Here is an 18054-nt window from a genome sequence, read left to right on the forward strand (position 1 = left end):
GCGGGGGGTGTAAAGGAGATGAGCAGCACACCCAGTGAGAGCGAGGGACGGAGTCCCCAGGGGCACCGAAGCAGCCTTCTTGCCAGCCTTCCCAGGCCAGGGGCTCCCTCGCTTGGGACGTCTGGGCGAAGGCAGGTGAGTCACATTGCCAGGGAAACGGCCAGGGCTGCGGCAAAAGTCTCACCAAACCCAGCGCTGGGCCAGGCCAGTGACCGTCCAGGGCCCGGCTGGGTGACTGTGGGAAGGGCCAGCCGTCCCAGCCATAGACCCCACTGGCTGGGCCGAGGAGGCTGGGAGAGCCTCTGGGTCCTGGGTCCCTGGACGGGTTCTGAGGTGACCTTCTTGCGGGGAGCGGGGGGAGCCTCTAGCTGCTCATTTTACTCCCTCCCCAGTTTCAGAAACAGCTTTGTTCTCTCTCCTGACAGAAGAGCATGAGGTCACAGAAGAAGGCCTTCACTTGGGCGGGGCGGGGGGGTGTGTCTCCCGGGATGACTGGCACCTCGTCCCTGGCAGCGGGACCCCTGGCAGAAAGGACAGAGTGGTCTCAGGACGGGAGGAATGAGCCACGCCTGTCGGAAGCGGGTCGCAGGAAGCCAGCCGGGTGTTGGGGAATGCCCAGTGATCCTGCCCGCCAGCAGGTGCCCTGTGGCAGGGTGAGGCGAGGGGTGCACGTTCCCGGCGGCCTCTTTCAGGACCTGAGCGCCTCGTCAGCTCCAAGTGCCTCCCCGTTATCACTCCTGGTGACCCCGTGACCTCCAACCTCAGGCCTCAAACACAGGCAGCCGCGTCAGCACTGATGGCTGGGCAGGCCCCCACACCTGGCACCACCTGCCCCCTCAGCGCCTGAAGGACTTTCAGGGGCCCGACTGCGGCCCGCCCTTCCAGCTAACCTTAGACTCCAGCCCCCACGGGAGCTGTGCCTCACGTCAACTCTCGCCTCCGCTCATAAGCTTCTTAGCTGCTGACCGGGTGGGCAGGGCGGGGCCCAGCCTGAACCCCACAGGCGGGGCTGAGGGATGAACCTTGGGGCTTGGAGCTCAGGGGTCTCACCTTCAGGGCGAAAGCCAACATCCCCACCCGCATCCGCCTCTCAAATCCCGTCCAGAGAGACACGAGGGGAAAGAAGTGAGATCCACAGAAATACTTTAGAAAAAACCCTTCCTCCCCCCTGCCCCACACACACACAGCCTCTCCATATAAATAAATAAATAGTGAATACTGCTAATGGTGGCGCAGCGAGATCTCATCACATAAATAAATAAATAACATAAATACATAAAATAAATAACAGGCTTGGGGGCCGCCAGGCCTCTCGCTTCTTCCTAAGGAGGTGCCGTGGCTCCGGGAGCCTCAGTCTCCGTGAAGGGGGTGGCGTCCAGCGGGGCTCCGGGTGGGGAAGAGGGTTATTTACAGTTGCTGTACATGCCCTGTCCCGGGCACCTGCCCTGTCCCGGGCACCTGCCCTCTGGCCTCCGTGGTGACAGCATTGGCATCGGTAGGTCTTGGCGGGCGGGGGCCGGGCCTGGGCCAGAGGCGTCATGGGAGGGCCAGGTCCTCACGCTGCCTGGACAGCCCCGTCCGCTCCGGGTGGAGGGCTGTGGGTGGCTGCAGGCAGGTGGCCCCTCAGGCTGATGTGATGGGAAAGACTGAGGAGGAGAGGGTTGCTGCTTCAGAAAAAAAACATGCTTTTCCCCAATGTGTTCCCTGTGGTGTGAGGGATAAAGGGTGCTTCATCCCTGCTTCCCCAAAGCTGAGAGTGTCCCCTCACTCCCTCCACGTCCTGTCCTGCTGCTGTGGCCACCGCAACGTGAAACCCACCCACGAGGTTCCGGAGAGCCAGTCAGCTGGTGAGGGGGCTGCCCCGGAGTTTATTTAGGGATCCTCTCTCACCCCCATTCTCTGCCTTCTGTGCACACAGCAGCTGCTGGTGTTTGTGTGTTAGAGATCAGCTTACCCCACTGCCCAGCCTTGGGCAGGGGACGGGGTGGGGGTGGGGCAGAGGGCAGAAATAGGGTGGGGCTTTCTCCACTGACAAGGAACTTCAGAAGCCACTGGTAGCTCAGGGCATGAAGCACCCAAGACCCCCAGACTTTCTGGATTTGGGTCTTTCCCCCAAACTGGAGCTGTTTTGCCCCATCCTAGCAAAATTCCTGAGAGGCAAAGGGGGAGGCGTGGGCTGAGGTGGGTACTCAGCTGCACTGGGCAGGATCCAGGGTGTGGCAGTCTGGGTGGTGGGAAGGGGGCAGGCAGACGCCAACCGGAGGGCAAGGCCAGACGGGCTGGCGCTGGGGGCTGGCAGCTGGCCATGGCACTGGGGAATGTTCGGCAGATGGTCCTGTGGAATTAGGTTGGTGCCAGCTGGTGGGGCTAAGGCAGGTTTAGGAAGGGGGGCTGTGTCCTTTCTCCGGGAGGTTGCAGGTCCTTGCGAACAGCCCAGAGGCATTGTGGGTGAGCCAGTGGTGGCCTCTCTGTGCTAGAACCTGCCGGCTCCTTCTCCTGACCTGCGGGGGCATTGGAGCTGCCGCCCTCGCCCTCTGTGTCTGCATCCCTGGGCAGAGGACCCTCCTCCCAACGGACATGCCCACGTCCCTGCTCATACACATCCCTTCTAGGACTCGACAGCCTCTAGCCTTCGCTCTGGCCTGTTTGGGGGTGAAAGGCCTGACCCTCTCCTGGAGCTGAAGGGCCCTTGGTCTCTTCTCTTGCACCCCACCCCACACCCACCCTCACGAGGGATCCATAATCCTGCAGCCAGGAGCCTGCATGAGGGAGGGGTGCTAAATCGCCCTGCACCCTGGCAGCAGGAGTCAGTGGAGCCACCTCTGCATTCCCCTGGCCAGGCCCAACCCCTGGAGTCATGGCCTGCTGCTGCTTACAAAGCCTTGAGGGGAGTGTGGTCTCTCCGTAGGTCCAGGCCTGAGTTGAACCCAGGGTGGCTCTGGTGAAGGCTCCTAGCAGCTGGACATAGAGGCCGACCCCTCTCTTCTTCCTCCCAGGAGCTCAGGAAGGACAGGGTCCAGGAGCCCTCAAAGTCTATCACCAAGAAGGCAGGGTGGGCAGGGAGGGGGGCTGGCCGAGGCAAGGCCTGCCCGCAGGCAGCTGGCTCCCAGAGGCCTCGCTTAGCGCCTTGTGCTGGAGTCGCTGTCTGCGGAGCTGGAGCTGCGGCTCCGGCTCCGGCTGCGGCTGCGGCTCCGGCTGCGGGAGCCCAGGCTGGGGCTGCGGGAGCTGGAGCTGCTGCTTGTGCGGGTCCGGCTGCGGCTGCGGGAGTAGCTGCGGCTGGCGGAGCGGCTGCTGCTGCCGCTGTACCAGGAGGAGGTGCTGCTGAGGCCGCTGGACGAGGAGGGGCTGGGCCGGTAGTAGGGGATGGGGCGTTTCCGTGCGCTGCGGAAACCAGAGGGAGAGCATGAGGGCCAGACTCCTCCGCCTGCGCCCCGCCTGTGCCTGTGCCTGTGCCAGGGGAGAGAGCCGGCTCTTCTCCCCTGGCGGTTCCGAGCGCCAGGGAGACAGATCTAGTGCTGACAAGTCCTAAAAAGTGGAAATTGCACTTTTTAACACAGCAGGCCCGGGGCTCAGAGCCTCCAGCTGGCCACGGAGTCTACATTAAACTTCAATCCGAGTTTGGTTATTTTTACTTTGACTGGAACCTTCTATTTATGGCAGGGAAGGACAATTTTCCATTTAGTGTGTGTCTCAGTTTCCTTTTTAGAGAAATGTATGGCCCTCTAAGAAAGGCAAGTCTATTTAGAGAAAATTAAGTCAACACTAGGCCACTTAAATAGACAAGGCAAAGGTGGGGGCTGAGGTTTGGGAAACACTGATGAGTTCATCGGATGGACTATTTGGGGTTGACCAAGGAAACCCGAGTCTTTGGAAATGCCACTCTCATGACGTCAGCCTTCCTCTAAGCCGGCCCCACGGACATGGCAGTGGGTCCAGGAGTCCCCTCCTCTGGCACAAGTTCTTTTTCCTTCTCCGGGCATGAGGGGGCGCCCCTGCCCTGTGGGTCTCTGGGCTGAGCCTTGAAGGGTCAGCAGGAAAAGCCCGAAGCCAGTTGGAGGGCAGCACTCAGGCATTTTCCCAGCTGGCGTCCACTCAGACCTCGGGCTTCTCTGCTCTGAGACCTTACCTGTTACAGAAACCTGGCACCTGACCAGCCCATCCATAAGGATGGCCCCCAGCGGGGCCTAGTGTTCTGCATTTAATTCACAAGGCACGTCCCCATCTCTGTCTCCTTTCATTCCAGCTCATGATACTCCCGGGACTGATTTCCTCCCAAACTTCCTGGGTGAGAACTTTCCAGTTCCCCTGGGACAGTGGTCGGCAAACTGCGGCTCACAAGCCACATGCAGCTCGCGAGCCGCGGTTTGCCGCTCTGTTGACTAAGGAGTTTGCTGACCACTGACCTACACTCTTGATTCCAATAATTACAGGCTGTTGTTTTTCCTTGTGATTAAACCCCTATCCCAGTGGTCGGCAAACTCATTAGTCAACAGAGCCACAGTTTGCCGACCACTGCCCTGGGACGTGGCATGGCCAGGATTCCACTCCAAACCCAGGACTCTCCTCCTCACCTCCCTCCAAGCACCTGTGAGCTTCACCCCACCTGCCCTCTGCACACGTGGTTAGGGTGTAGATGCAGATGGGCCTATCTCGGCCTGGATTCTGAGCGGGTGGGTCTGCCCAGATCCACCCCCAGGCAAAGGCCCAGGCCCATTGCTTTGGCCCGACCTCACTCTCTTCCCAAGCCCCGCCTCCTGGTCCCAACTCCGGCCACCGCCCAGGCCACACCCAATCCTCATGCTGGCCCCACTCTTCCCAGCCAGTAGGGTGGACGGGGTGCTGACTTGGCCCTGAGATTCTGAAGGCAAACTATTTCCATGGTTGGGAGTTTGGGGCGACGTGGTCCCTGAGCTCCCACCGGTGAGGAGAGAGTGGGAGTAAGGGTGAAGGTCGCACCTGGACCCCGCGCCTGCCTCTCACCTGGTTACCCTCTGCGCCTGCCTCTCACCTGGTTACCCTCCGCCTGCCTCTCACCTGGTTACCCTCTGCGCCTGCCTCTCACCTGGTTACCCTCCGTGCCTGCCCCTCACCTGGTTATCCTCCGCCTGCCTCTCACCTGGTTACCCTCCACCTGCCTCTCACCTGGTTACCCTCGACCTGCCTCTCACCTGGTTATCCTCCGCCTGCCTCTCACCTGGTTACCCTCCACCTGCCTCTCACCTGGTTACCCTCCGCCTGCCTCTCACCTGGTTACCCTCCACCTGCCTCTCACCTGGTTACCCTCCACCTGCCTCTCACCTGGTTACCCTCCACCTGCCTCTCACCTGGTTACCCTCCGCCTGCCTCTCACCTGGTTACCCTCCACCTGCCTCTCACCTGGTTACCCTCCGCCTGCCTCTCACCTGGTTATCCTCCACCTGCCTCTCACCTGGTTACCCTCCACCTGCCTCTCACCTGGTTACCCTCCGCCTGCCTCTCACCTGGTTACCCTCCGCCTGCCTCTCACCTGGTTATCCTCCGTGCCTGCCTCTCACCTGGTTACCCTCCGCCTGCCTCTCACCTGGTTACCCTCCACCTGCCTCTCACCTGGTTACCCTCCACCTGCCTCTCACCTGGTTACCCTCCGCCTGCCTCTCACCTGGTTACCCTCCGCCTGCCTCTCACCTGGTTACCCTCCGTGCCTGCCTCTCACCTGGTTACCCTCCGCCTGCCTCTCACCTGGTTACCCTCCGCCTGCCTCTCACCTGGTTACCCTCCGCCTGCCTCTCACCTGGTTACCCTCCACCTGCCTCTCACCTGGTTATCCTCCGCGCCTCCAGGTGGCTCGGGGAGTCTCTCCTGCGCTTCCGCATGGGCGAGTAGGACCTCCGTCTCCTACGCGGTCGCTCGCGCTCCCGCTGCTGCGAGTTCTTCTCATTGTACTTGGGGTCCCGGTCCCTGAAGGGGTGCGGAGGGGATTACTGGGAAGCTGGGGCTGGCCTGGCTTCCTGTGCGAGGGGCTGAGAGAGGGGCACTAACTTCCTGTGCCCATGCCCTCCCCCCACTGGGGCAGGGTCTGCTCAGGGTCCAGAGGGCGGGAGGGAAGATGACCGGGCTGCAGAGTCTGCGTGGGTGGGCACTGTGAGCGTGGGTGGGCACCGTGGGCGTGGGTGGGCACCGTGGGTAGGGTGGGCACTGTGGGTAGGGTGGGCACTGTGGGTAGGGTGGGCACTGTGGGTAGGGTGAGCACCGTGGGCAGTGGGTGCGCACCGTGGGCGTGGGTGGGCACCGTGGGCAGGGTGGGCACTGTGGGCAGGGTGGGCACCGTGGGCGTGGGTGGGTACCGTGGGCAGGGTGGGCACCGTGGGCAGGGTGGGCAGGGTGGGCACCGTGGGTAGGGTGGGCACCATGGGCAGGGTGGGCACCGTGGGTAGGGTGGGCACCGTGGGCAGGGTGGGCACCGTGGGCGTGGGTGGGCACCATGGGTAGGGTGGGCACTGTGGGCACCGTGGGAAGGGTGGGCACCATGGGTAGGGTGGGCACCATGGGTAGGGTGGGCACTGTGGGTGTGGGTGGGCACCGTGGGTAGGGTGGGCACCGTGGGCAGGGTGGGCACTGTGGGCGTGGGTGGGCACTGTGGGCACCGTGGGCAGGATGGGCACCGTGGGTAGGGTGGGCACCGTGGGCAGGGTGGGCACTGTGGGCGTGGGTGGGCACTGTGGGTAGGGTGAGCACTGTGGGCATGGGTGGGCACCGTGGGTAGGGTGGGCACCATGGGTAGGGTGAGCACCGTGGGTAGGGTGAGCACCGTGGGCGTGGTGGGCACCGTGGGTAGGGTGGGCACTGTGGGCACCGTGGTCAGGGTGGGCACCGTGGGCGTGCACTGTGGGTAGGGTGGGCACCATGGGTGTGGGTGGGCACCGTGGGCATGGGTGGGCACCGTGGGTAGGGTGGGCACCGTGGGTAGGGTGAGCACCGTGGGCGTGGGTGGGCACCGTGGGTAGGGTGAGCACCGTGGGCGTGGGTGGGCACCGTGGGTAGGGTGGGCACTGTGGGCACCGTGGGCAGGGTGGGCACCGTGGGCATGCACCGTGGGTAGGGTGGGCACCATGGGCGTGGTTGGGCACCATGGGCGTGGGTGGGCACCGTGGGTAGGGTGGGTACCGTGGGTAGGGTGGGCACCATGGGCGTGGGTGGGCACCGTGGGCGTGGGTGAGCACTGTGGGCAGGGTGTCAGCCTTTGGGGGTGGGACAGGGGTGCAGGTGCTGCAGGGGTGAGGATGTGAAGGTTGCACAGGCCCGGATGAGTAAGAATTGGGGGCTCAATATGGGGATGAGAGGTACTATGGGGGGTGTGAATGGTGGAGATGTAAATTCTGGGGTGTGGCCCTGGGAGCTTTGGGGTGGGGTACATTAGGGCACAAGGATATATTTGGGTCTCAGTTGCCACCCCAGGCTGGTCTGACCTAAGGGGAGTAGGGGCGGGGCTTGGGGACATTCCACTGTGAGCCTGGGAGGCGGGGCCTACCCAGAGGGGCGGGGCCAGTGCCTGGGGGCGGGGCCGTACCTGCTGGGGCTGTAGCGGGAGTAGCTGGGGCTGCGGCGGGATCCAGAGCTTCTGCTGGGCGGGCTCCTCTTGCCAGACCTGGAGGAGTAGCTGGGAGAGCGCGAGGAGGACCTGGAGGAGAGGAGCCCCCTGAGACGCCTGCTGGCCGCCAGGGCTGCCTGGATGGCCAGCTGGGCCCAGGCCTTTTGTTTCCGGAGCCGCCCGAGGCAGCAGGTCCTTCCTGGCATGAAATGCCCTCCCTGTCACGTGGTTAATAATAACACAGGCATCTTCCTCTGACTGAGTTCTTCCTATCCTGGCCACTTATTAGCCACGTGACCTTAGGTAGGTGATGCCTCTGGGTCTCTTTTCTCGTCTCTAAAATGGGGTTAATAATAGTACTTACCCCACAGAACTGAAACTAAATGAGTAAATTAGGGTAAATCACTTAGCAGACTAGCGCTGAGCCAGCACGCGGGAAATGTTAGCTATGATGGGTCTATATGATCATAGTATGTATTTTACTCTGTGCCACATGGAACTAAGATTAGCTTTGGGTGCGTTGTCTCCTTTAATCCCAGCACATCCTAGGGTTGGGTCCTGTGACCAGTCCTGTTGTGTATGAGGAAACAGAGGCACAGGCAGGGGATAGAATCTGCTCAAGGACATCTGTGGGGAGTTCCTGTTTGCAGAGGGGAGCTGCACTGCAGGAAGCCCAGGGGTGCACTCTTGCAGACCCTGAGGTTTCCTGTCTGTGCATTCTGCTGCATCCTTATTGGACATGAGAAAAAGAAGCAATTACCAATCGCTATTGTGCTCAGTGGTGGAATGCAAACAATGGACTCGTCTTCCTGTAGCCACACCCCTTGAAATGTGACCTTGCAGCTCCTCCCACTCAGAGGAGCACCCCTTGCGTCTGATTGGTCGTTGTGACTTGCTGTGGCTAACAGAATGGCAGAAGGGATATCACGCTCATTCCAAGCCAGGACCTCAGAGGCCTCGCACACTTCCTCCACGCTCTCTCTCTGAACCTGGCCATCGCCGCGTGGAGAAGCCCAGGCAAGGGAGCTGGAAGGTGAGAGGCCACCTGGAGCAAAGCAGCCAGCCCCCTCTCACGGAAGACACGTACATGAGCCCAAGAGAGACTGGAAAACCACTCAGCTGAGCCCAGCCCAGACTGCTGATCCACAGTCAGAAATTAAATAAATGCTTGTTTAAGGGTGCTAAGTTTGGGGGTAATTTTAAAAATATATTTTATTGATTTTTTACAGAGAGGAAGGGAGAGGGATAGAGAGTTAGAAACATTGATGAGAGAGAAACATCGATCAGCTGCCTCCTGCACACCTCCTACTGGGGATGTGCCCGCAAGCAAGGTACCTGCCCTTGACCGGAATCGAACCTGGGACCCTTCAGTCCGCAGGCAGACACTCTGTCCTCTGAGCCAAACTGGTCAGGGCAATTTTTTTAATTTTTAAAAATATATTTTTTTATTGATTTCAGAGAGGAAGGGAGAAGGAGAGAGAGAGAGAGAGAATCATTCATTGACTGCCTTCTCCATGTCCCCCACTGGGGATTGAGCCCGCAACCCGGGCATGTGCCTTGACTGGGAATCGAACTATGACCTCCTAGTTCCGTGGTCAGCAAACTGTGGCTCACGAGCCACATGCGGCTCTTTGGCCCCTTGAGTGTGGCTCTTCCACAAAATACCACGGCCTGGGCGAGTCTATTTTGAAGAAGTGGCGTTAGAAGAAGTTTAAGTTTAAAAAATTTGGCTCTCAAAAGAAATTTCAATTGTTGTACTGTTGATATTTGGCTCTGTTGACTAATGAGTTTGCCGACCACTGTCCTCATTCATAGGTCAACAACACTCAACCACTGAGCCATGCCAGCTGGGTGGGGGGTTATTTTATTTTATTTTTGCAGAAGCTAATTGACACACATCAGCTCCTCATCATGCCAATAGCAACAATAATAACTAATATTATGTTCCAAGTTGCTCTAAGTGCCTTGTAGTTCTTGGAACAACCCTTCAGGGTAAGTATTGTTATTTTCATTTTGCAGATGAGGAAACTGAGGCCCAGAGAGAGGAACGGAGGCCCAAGGCGAGCAGCCAGAACTGGGTAAATGGCATTCAAACTCACGTCTGCCTGACTCCTCTGCCCATGGGTCCAAGGACATCTCTGGTCTCTGGTACCTCATCAGCTCCCTCGGGAGGAAATGCTGCAGAGCCAAGGTCAGAGGGCACTCACCTTTTCCCAGAGGAGGCGGATCGGCTCCGGGTATACCTGGGGGAGGCCCTGGGGCTGGGGGATCGGGAGGAGTGGCTGGAAGACCGGGTGCTGGCGTGGGAGGAGCTGCGGGAGCACCCTCTCCTGGGGGAGCTCTGGGCTGTGGGCGGGACTGCACTGGACTTCACGGGCGACCGCAGTCCCCTGTGGGAGGGAGACCATCGTCAGTACCGCCTGCCGCTGGCCTGCGGGCGTGAGCTGACACTCACCTCCCACCTGTGCCTCAGCTGTGGGCGCCCCGCACCCCCTTCCCTCCTATCACGTGCTGGGAGATGTACTCCCTTTCCAGTCTCTCCAGGTCCTTTGATTCCATTCGTGGGAAGGGTGTTGGGTGCTGCTGGGTTTCACCACCTCTCCAGTCTGCAGTCTCCCAGAGAGGAGGCAGGCCACTGTGACTAACTAGAAATAGATACACGGTTTCATCGTGTACCTTTATGGGTGCCTTCTATTTAGGACAAGTGGTACTAATGTTCTATTTAAGGTGGCACCCTAAGTGTCCTTACATGAAGAGACGGTGAAAATCAAGAAGCTGGATTGCGTTTGGGAAACCACGGTGTCGCCATTCTGCACCTGGGAGAACTGAGACCCAGAGGGTAGCGGCTTGTTCAGAACCACCAAGGACAGCGACCGCCCTGTGCTCTCACCTGCCCAGGGCCACTCGGGGCTGTCAGGACCTGCTCACTTGGCTTGGACCAAGGGTCAAGGGTCAAGTTCCAACAACATTAGCAGGTTTCGTGGTTCAGCCTTCAGGCTCAGCTCTTCCCTCTGGACTCGGGGCCTAGCGGACTGTTGGTTCCTCCTAGAATGTCCCTGTCCCCTCCCTGTGTCCGGCCTTGGAGCATTCCCACCGCCTGGCACCCCCGTTCTCCCCTCTTCAGCTGAAAACTCCTACTCAGGGTCCAGGCTTTAGTCTGACCTCACCTTTTCAGGGAACCCTTCCTTGACACCCCCTGAATCTGGCTGGGTGCCCTCCAGTGTGTCCCCCGCCCCCATGCCTCCCTCTGCCCAACAAGACCTCTTGGCCTCATAGCTGTTTCTTCCTCCTGCAGACACTGATCGCCTTGGGGACACTGTCCCAGCCCCTGAAACCTGGGCGCTAGGCTGTCAACACACAGCTGCAGAACAAGCACCTGGAGACGCCCAGTGCCCTGGCCCTTCACAGGCCTCATCTCCCTCGGTCCCACCAACAGCCTAGAGAAGCGGCACCACTGTTACCCCAGTTCACAGAGGACTCCAGGCCTCCTGGACTCCCCAACCGGATCTGTCCAGCTCTGAGCCCATGCCCCTGCACCTCGCCAGCCACCGCCCCTTCACGGATGAGGGTTCCCCGGATTTAGAGCTGATGCCTCTTGCACTCAGCCATCTGCTCAGAGCTGACATAACACAAATAGCTGTGGATTTAAAGATCATTTACATTTCAAAGTGCAAGGCTGGGGCTGAATTATTTCGCATCACTGTCCACATCGAGCAAGTTAAGCAGGTAACTGCCCGACGCTTCTAGGCGTCGCTCCAGTTCCAGGGACAGACCTGTGTTTGGATCCGGTGTTGACCCTCATTACCGCGTTTCCGAACTACTCGGAGCCTCAGTTTTCCCATCCGCTAAAAGGGGTTATAATGGGACCGATCCCGTAAAGGGTTCTGCGTGCAGGAAGATGATTCAGGGAAGCACATGGCATAGGACCTGGCATATGTTAGGGGCTCCGTAAATACCAGCTGCTGCTGTTACTCCTGCTGCTGGTGTTTCTATCGCTACTCTCGGTGTTCCTTGCATAACAGCCTGTGTCAGTAGACATGTGTCCCCGCTCATCTGGAAATGTCACTCCTGTTCTGGAGACAGTGACATTTGCTCTGGCCCAGCCCTGGCTCCCAGCCAAGCTTGGGCGTGAACTGGGGTCAGGGATGTCCTGAGGCGGCAAACCAGAGGCCAGGTCTCTGTGTGGATGCCACGCGGTGTCCAGGACAGAAGTGGCTATGTGCTGGGCACAAAGGGTGCTCTGTCCTTGCAGACGGCTCTGCTGCCGTGGCTGTGCTGTCTTTCCGACCTGGGCCTGTTCCCCCTCCTTAGGCATCCTGGTGGGCCCCGCTCCCGGGAGGTCCCCATACTCACAGGAGGTCCCCATATTGATGCTGACACCCTATCGATCAGCATAGCACGTTACAGCCTAGAGCTCCTGTGAGAGGGCACAGGCCAGGCTGAGGGACCCCACCCGAGTCCTGTCTTCTGAAACCTGGCCACTATGAACCAGAGCAGACCCCATCCCCAGAAGGAAGACCCCACTGTTGTATGGCAGAGTGCAAGCCCGTCCTTCCCACCCTCCTCATCTCTGTATCTCCCCCATTAACACTCGCTCCCGGGGAGAAGGGCCCCCGCTTTTGTATCTCCAGCACAACCAGGGTCCGGCCTGTGGGAGGTGCCTGGAGCTGAGGGATGAGACCCTGCATGAGTGTGGGGAGGGAGTGGGCAGCAAACTGCAGCAGCTGCTGCCCTGGCGCTGTCCTCGGTGATGAGAGCATTACAACGGTCTCCTATGTGGCTGCACGGAAATGTTTTCCACAGAAAACTGTACCCAGCAGGTGTGTGAAATGGGCAAGAGGCATGTAAAGTTTTATATCTACAACTTTCCACAAGTTCAGCCTACCCCACTGTCACCACTCCTCACGGAAGGGTACATTTGTTATAAATAACTAGAGGCCCGGTGCATGAATTCATGCACCAGTGGGGTCCCTCTGGGTGGCCGGCAGGGATCGGGCTGAAACCTGCATTCCAACGCCATCTGTAGCTCCTGCCTGCTGCTCCCACTCAACCCGGCCCCACTTGCCTGCCTTGGGCTTGCGCCCAATCAGTCCCGATCGGGAGAGGCTCATGCTGCCACAGCAGTGCTCACCAGCCATGAGCCCTGCATCTGGCACCTTCTCAAGGGCAGTGGCCTGTGGGATGGAGGCTGAAACCAGCTCTCCAACATCCCCCGAGGGGTCCTGGATTGCGAGAGGGCGCAGGCCTGGCTGAGGGACCCCACCGGTGCACAATCGGGCTGGGGAGGGACCTTGGGAGGGCTCCAGGGTGTGTCTGACCCATCTTGCTCAGTCCCGATTGGCTGGACCCCAGCAGCAAGCTAACCTACGGTCAGAGCATCTGCCACCTGGTGGTCAGTGTACGTCATAGCGACTGATCAACTGGTCGACTCTCTGCCCCCCGGTGGTCTGTGCACGTCATAGAGAGCGGTTGAGTAGCCTAAGCATATCATTAGCATATTATGCTTTGATTGGTTGTTCGGTTGTTCTGCTCTTTGGTCTATTTGCATATTACCCTTTTATTATATAGATAAGCCTGACCCCAAGCCCAGCTCACATGAGGGCCCACTCTTGGTGGTGTCCATTCCATGGGCTTTGACAAGTGTATCCACCACTATAGTCTCATACACCATCGTTTCCCTGCCCTAAGGAGCCGCTGTGCTCGGCCTTCTCCCCCCCTCCCTGCCCAGCCCCCGGCGACCGCTGGTCCTTTCCTGTCCCTGGTTTGGCCTTTTCCAGATGTGATACAGTTGGAATCAGGCGGTAGGCAGCCTTTCATACTGGCCTCTTTCACTTAGTAGTATGCATTTACGTTTCCTCCATGTCGTTTCATGACTTAAAAGCTCATTTCTTTTTGGCTCTGAATAACATTCCATTGTCTGGAAGGACCGCAGATTATTTCTCCATTTATCTACTACAGGACATCTTGGTTACATCAGGTTTTGGCAATTAAGAATAAAGCTGCTATCAATTGCAGGTTTTTGTGTGGACATACATTTTCAATACATTTGGGTAAATATTGGGGTCTATTTTTGAATGACAGCGACTTATTCTATACAAGAATCCAGCCTCCCCTGGCCAGAGTGGTTGGTCCACTGCAGGCAAGGGGCCCACGCTGGCCGAGCAGAGCTGATGGGCACCTGCCCTGGTGTTCTGATGAAGTTCGGGGAAAGAGGCATTTCCCTGCCAGTGGCTGGCTAACAGATGTAATGTTAGCTGGATGGCACCGCTGCCAGTGCTTTGGGAGGGCCTGCTCAAGAATGAAGCAACAGAGAGGGAAGCAGAGCTGAGAGATGTGATGGGAAAGACAGATTCCCAAGGATATATTTTTGAGCCCCTGGACCCTGCTGTACCTGAAGCTGAATATTTCAAAAAACATTTTTAAAAAGCAGGATTTGTTAAAAACGATGCCAGTTCGAGTTTTTTTCCTCTTGCAAATAAAAGACTCCTGGGTCGGAGCCCAGTGGGAGATGCAGGGTAAGGGTGCGAGGCTGCGATGCAGAGCTAAGGGGCCCCCTCCTCCCGCCCAGGGCACTGACCTTGGCTCTCTGCCCCTGCTGGCGGGGGAGAGATTCTCCGGAGCCATCCCCTTGTTCTGGGGAGAGGAGGTGGTGAAGGAGTTCCCTGAATCAGAGGTGTTGCCGCTGTTGAGGTCCCGGCCCTGGCTGCGTTCCCCACCGGGACTCTCCTTCTCCGGACCCCGAGACCTGCTGGAGCTGATCTGTGTGGAGGGTGGCGAGGAGGTGTCATTGCCTGAGTCGTACTCCTGGGAGCGGCCGCGGCGGGTGGCGAGCGGGCTGGCTGTTTTGGTAAAGAGGTCAGCAGCAGACCCCGACCCAGTGATCTGAAAGCAAAAACACCCGTTGGACGCGCTGAGCATCGGCCCGCGGCTGCGTCTAGATAACCTAGAAATGTTTACCGTCATGATGCACTGTAACGAGAGGAAAGAGAGAGAGGAAAGAAGAGACGCCAAAAAACAAAAGCACAAATTCCTGAAAAAATACCACAGAAAGGAGATATCTTTTACCCCCTGCTAGGAGAACTGGAAGATTTAGGTATCATGCAGAGAAAAAGCATGCGATCCAGATTAAACAAAAGAAAAAGGAAATTATACAAAATTTAATTTCTAATGAATTAACGCAAACCAAAGAGGCAACTTAATAGAAAGGGGGGTGGATACACCCTTCATCTAAAACAATAATAAAATAAAGGAAGGGGAAGGGGAAAGAAATGGGACTGTGGGCCTGAAAAACAAATTATCTTGGAACTGAAAAAAATAAAAAAGATAAAGCCAAAATTTTAAACTTCAACCAAATTCTCAATGATTTGGACTATTTTTTCTTTTAAATAAAAAGTTGCCTGAATAGATCCTTAAACAAATATCACATGGGGAAAAGAAATGAAATAAAGATGAGTTTTTAAAAATATATATGTAAAGTCAAGGTCACAAAATGACATTTTAGTAGTGTTCAATCAAAGGGGAACAGAAAGGGGCGGGCAAAAGGAAGTCTAATAGTCTGACTGAAAACAAACAAAAAGCTCTACGGCATCTGTGTGCGTCCTTCCCCCGGAGCAGGTGGCTAAGGCTCTCGAGTGGCTTCTAATAAAGGCTCTCATGTCTGCGGATTTTATCCACTTACCAAGCAAGAGCTCCTCCTTTAGTAGGTAGGTAAGGTGTAAGAGAAAGGGAAGAGCGGGCAACGTGAGTCCATCATTAGAGTCGCAAATGACAAGAAAACACACACACCTTTCTGCACACCCTCACGCTTGGCCCTGAACTGCGAGTTTTGGCTTCTCCGGGTTCGGGGAGGCGGCAGAGCTGTTTGTGTCCTCTGTGGGGACCTCAAGCTGCCAGCGCTCCCTCGCGTCAGTCCCTGAGTGCCCAAGCTGGACCCAGAAAGCTTGCTGACATGCGTGCGGGGCCAGAGCTGCATCTGTCCGGGTGCCAGGATCAGGCCACACAGGGAGGGTCTGCTTGCAACAAAGAGCTTGGGGAGGGGCTTGGAGATTTGGCTTTGGGGTGACTGGGAACAAGGAGGGGTTCCCAGAATCCTGCTTGGGGTTCACCTAAGACAGACGGAGCGAAGGGGTGCTGGAGAGCCCGTCCGTGGGAAGGCGGTGTGTTTAGAAGCCAGCGGATGGTTTTCTCCCCAGGTTCTGGGTGTCTCACACCTGAGATGACCCCATGTTTGGTTCTGGTCCCCAACAGTGCAGGCGTATTTAGCTGCGGCAAGAGGATCCCCTGTCTGGGCCTCCTCCAACGATAACCACCCCATGGGATCCAGAGGCGCCTCGGGAACGACTCTCCCGGCACCAAGACCCCAGAATCCTGTGTAAATGGCCCCAAGCCCGGGATTTCTGCGGCTCCTCCTGGATCTACCTGTTCTCCAAGGTGTACCCACTCCTAGCTCCAAGGGGCTCTCTGGACAGGCCTTGGAGGTTCAGGCTGAGGTGTCAGCGTGCAGGCGTGGGAAGCCCATCCAGGTGCCGCGTGGTGTAGGAGGCGGACGAGAAGGGGGGGCCAGACCCTCAGCAGGCTCCCACACTGCCACGCCCTGCCCGGCTCTCTGAAGGGCCTGAGGTCCCCGACTTAGAGCAGAGATACTTGTGAAGACATGCTGCCAAGGTAGGAGCACACACTTCACTGAAGTCCGCCGGCCTGACTTTAAACATGCAGACGGATAGCATGTGGGCTGCCTTTAGATGCTTGCCCCGGACCCCACACATCCTCGTGTGGGTCTCACCATCAACAGCCTGCCTGCCCCCCACTTTATCTCACGCATTGGGGCTTTCTGAAGGAACATTCCTGCCTTCTCAGCAGTTGGCCTGAGGGTGAGACATAAGAACACCGCAACTGGGAGAGTCACAGGCACCTCTGACAGCTCAGCATGTCAGCTCTGGGCCGGGGAGGCGGGGCTTCCTCGTGGATTCTCCCAGGAGGCTTTGAGCACAGCCAAGGGGTGGCCCAGCGTTGCCACGTTCTACCCAGCACCGCTGCTGCTTTCCCTGCTTGGGTCCTGGCTAGCTTTGCCCTGGAGAAGGGACCTCAAACTAAGGTTGCTCAGGAGGAGTTTCTAGCTCCTTTTGGTCTTCCTGTTTGCAAGGTGGATGTCACCTCTTCCCTGCCTCGGGGTGTGGATGTCACCTCTTCCCTGCCTTGGGGTGTGGATGTCACCTCTTCCCTGCCTCTGGGGTGGGAAAGGTAAGGTGTATTTCCACAGCCGGTCAGGAGTCAGACAGCGCCATGCCAGGCAGCTAGACCCGGGCCGAGCGCTGGGGCGAGCGCTCAGCTGGGCATGGTCCAGGGATGGGTTCCAAGACTCGGCCTCAGAGGTGGTGGATGTTTGGTGGCTAGGATGTCACCAGTGGGCCAGGCAAGCCCTCCTTGGAGAGAACCAGGCTCAAGGAAAGGGACTGTGAGAACAACGATCCTGTGATCCCTGGCCTGCTCGCTGGGCAGCCAGGCTGGGCCTTTCTCTCCCCAGAACCTGGCAGAGCTGGACCCTCCCCCTGTCTGTGCGCAAAGCCTTGTCTACTAATTTCCAATGGTTGGCCCTGGTGCATTGTGGGTCCCCATCGGCAAAGATTTGGCAAGTGGGAGGCCCCTCAGGGCTGGTGGAGGCAGAAAGGGATCTTTTCTTCATCACCTTCTCAACCCCACACCCTGTGCTCATGGGGACACTTTCGGAGCGTCTCTACCTGACCACAGCCAATATCCACATGGGACTTGCGAGCTTAGAACCAAGAATTCTATATGGCATCGTGCTTTCCATCATCACCAGCAAACAGAGATATAGGTGCTACTGCAGTGTTCCCACTGGGTTGACCCTGGTGCCTGAAAATACCAGCCTCTCCGGCCTGTTTAAGGTCCCACTGCTCGGGATGAATCTCAATTCTGTGACACGCATGACGCATCCTTTACAGCCCACCCTCTGGGCTGCGGCATCCCAGGTCAGTATTCACAACTGGCCTGGTCAGTGGGCGGGGGGGGGGGGGCGGGTTAATTCCACGGCCCGGGCACACCAGTGTGATGTAACATCCCTGGCAGGTGCCGGACATACAATCCTTCTCCCTCTATTTGACCTGCTTGGATTGGAGTATTTACCTGGGGTGGGGTGGGGGAGGGAGGGCATTCATCCCTGCTTCTTTCCCCTGAAATCTATTTGGTTCTGTCTTTCCACGTCTTGATGGCTCTGTCTATATTTCCAGGGACAGGACATTTTAATACATTCATTAGAGATGTCTGGTTAGTTTAATGGCCTCGCAGCCTCAGACTCTACCTTTTCCAGAGCTTGCCATTCACCCCACACAAAGAGGAGACACAACTGAGGGGATCCAGAGACAAATGTGTGTGTGTGTGTGTGGGGGGGGGTGACAGCTACGAGGACGCACAGGAGACCAAGTCTCGACTTCGTGACAGGCAGACAACAGAGGCCTCCGTGCCTGGCC

The 18054-nt window shown here is 57.9% G+C and overlaps 1 protein-coding gene across 2 annotated transcripts in view; it reads right to left on the reverse strand.

Moving 5' to 3' along the window:
• Nucleotides 1-1126: 1126 nt before the first annotated feature.
• SRRM4 (serine/arginine repetitive matrix 4) overlaps nt 1127-18054 on the reverse strand; it is a 121847-nt gene continuing 104919 nt past the window's right edge. The window contains exons 9-13 of one of the 2 annotated variants that reach the window (XM_080649955.1): nt 14145-14449; nt 9775-9957; nt 7547-7657; nt 5797-5937; nt 1127-3381 (exon numbers count right to left, since the gene is read on the reverse strand). In XM_080649955.1, coding sequence (XP_080506081.1) covers nt 3120-3381; nt 5797-5937; nt 7547-7657; nt 9775-9957; nt 14145-14449 — 1002 coding nt within the window. In that variant the 3' untranslated portion in view covers nt 1127-3119. The remainder of the gene's footprint in view (nt 3382-5796; nt 5938-7546; nt 7658-9774; nt 9958-14144; nt 14450-18054) is intronic. The other variant, XM_080649956.1, reaches the window with a different exon arrangement.

Source organism: Plecotus auritus, assembly GCF_963455305.1.
Source record: "Plecotus auritus genome assembly, chromosome: 13".
NCBI lineage: Eukaryota > Metazoa > Chordata > Mammalia > Chiroptera > Vespertilionidae > Plecotus > Plecotus auritus.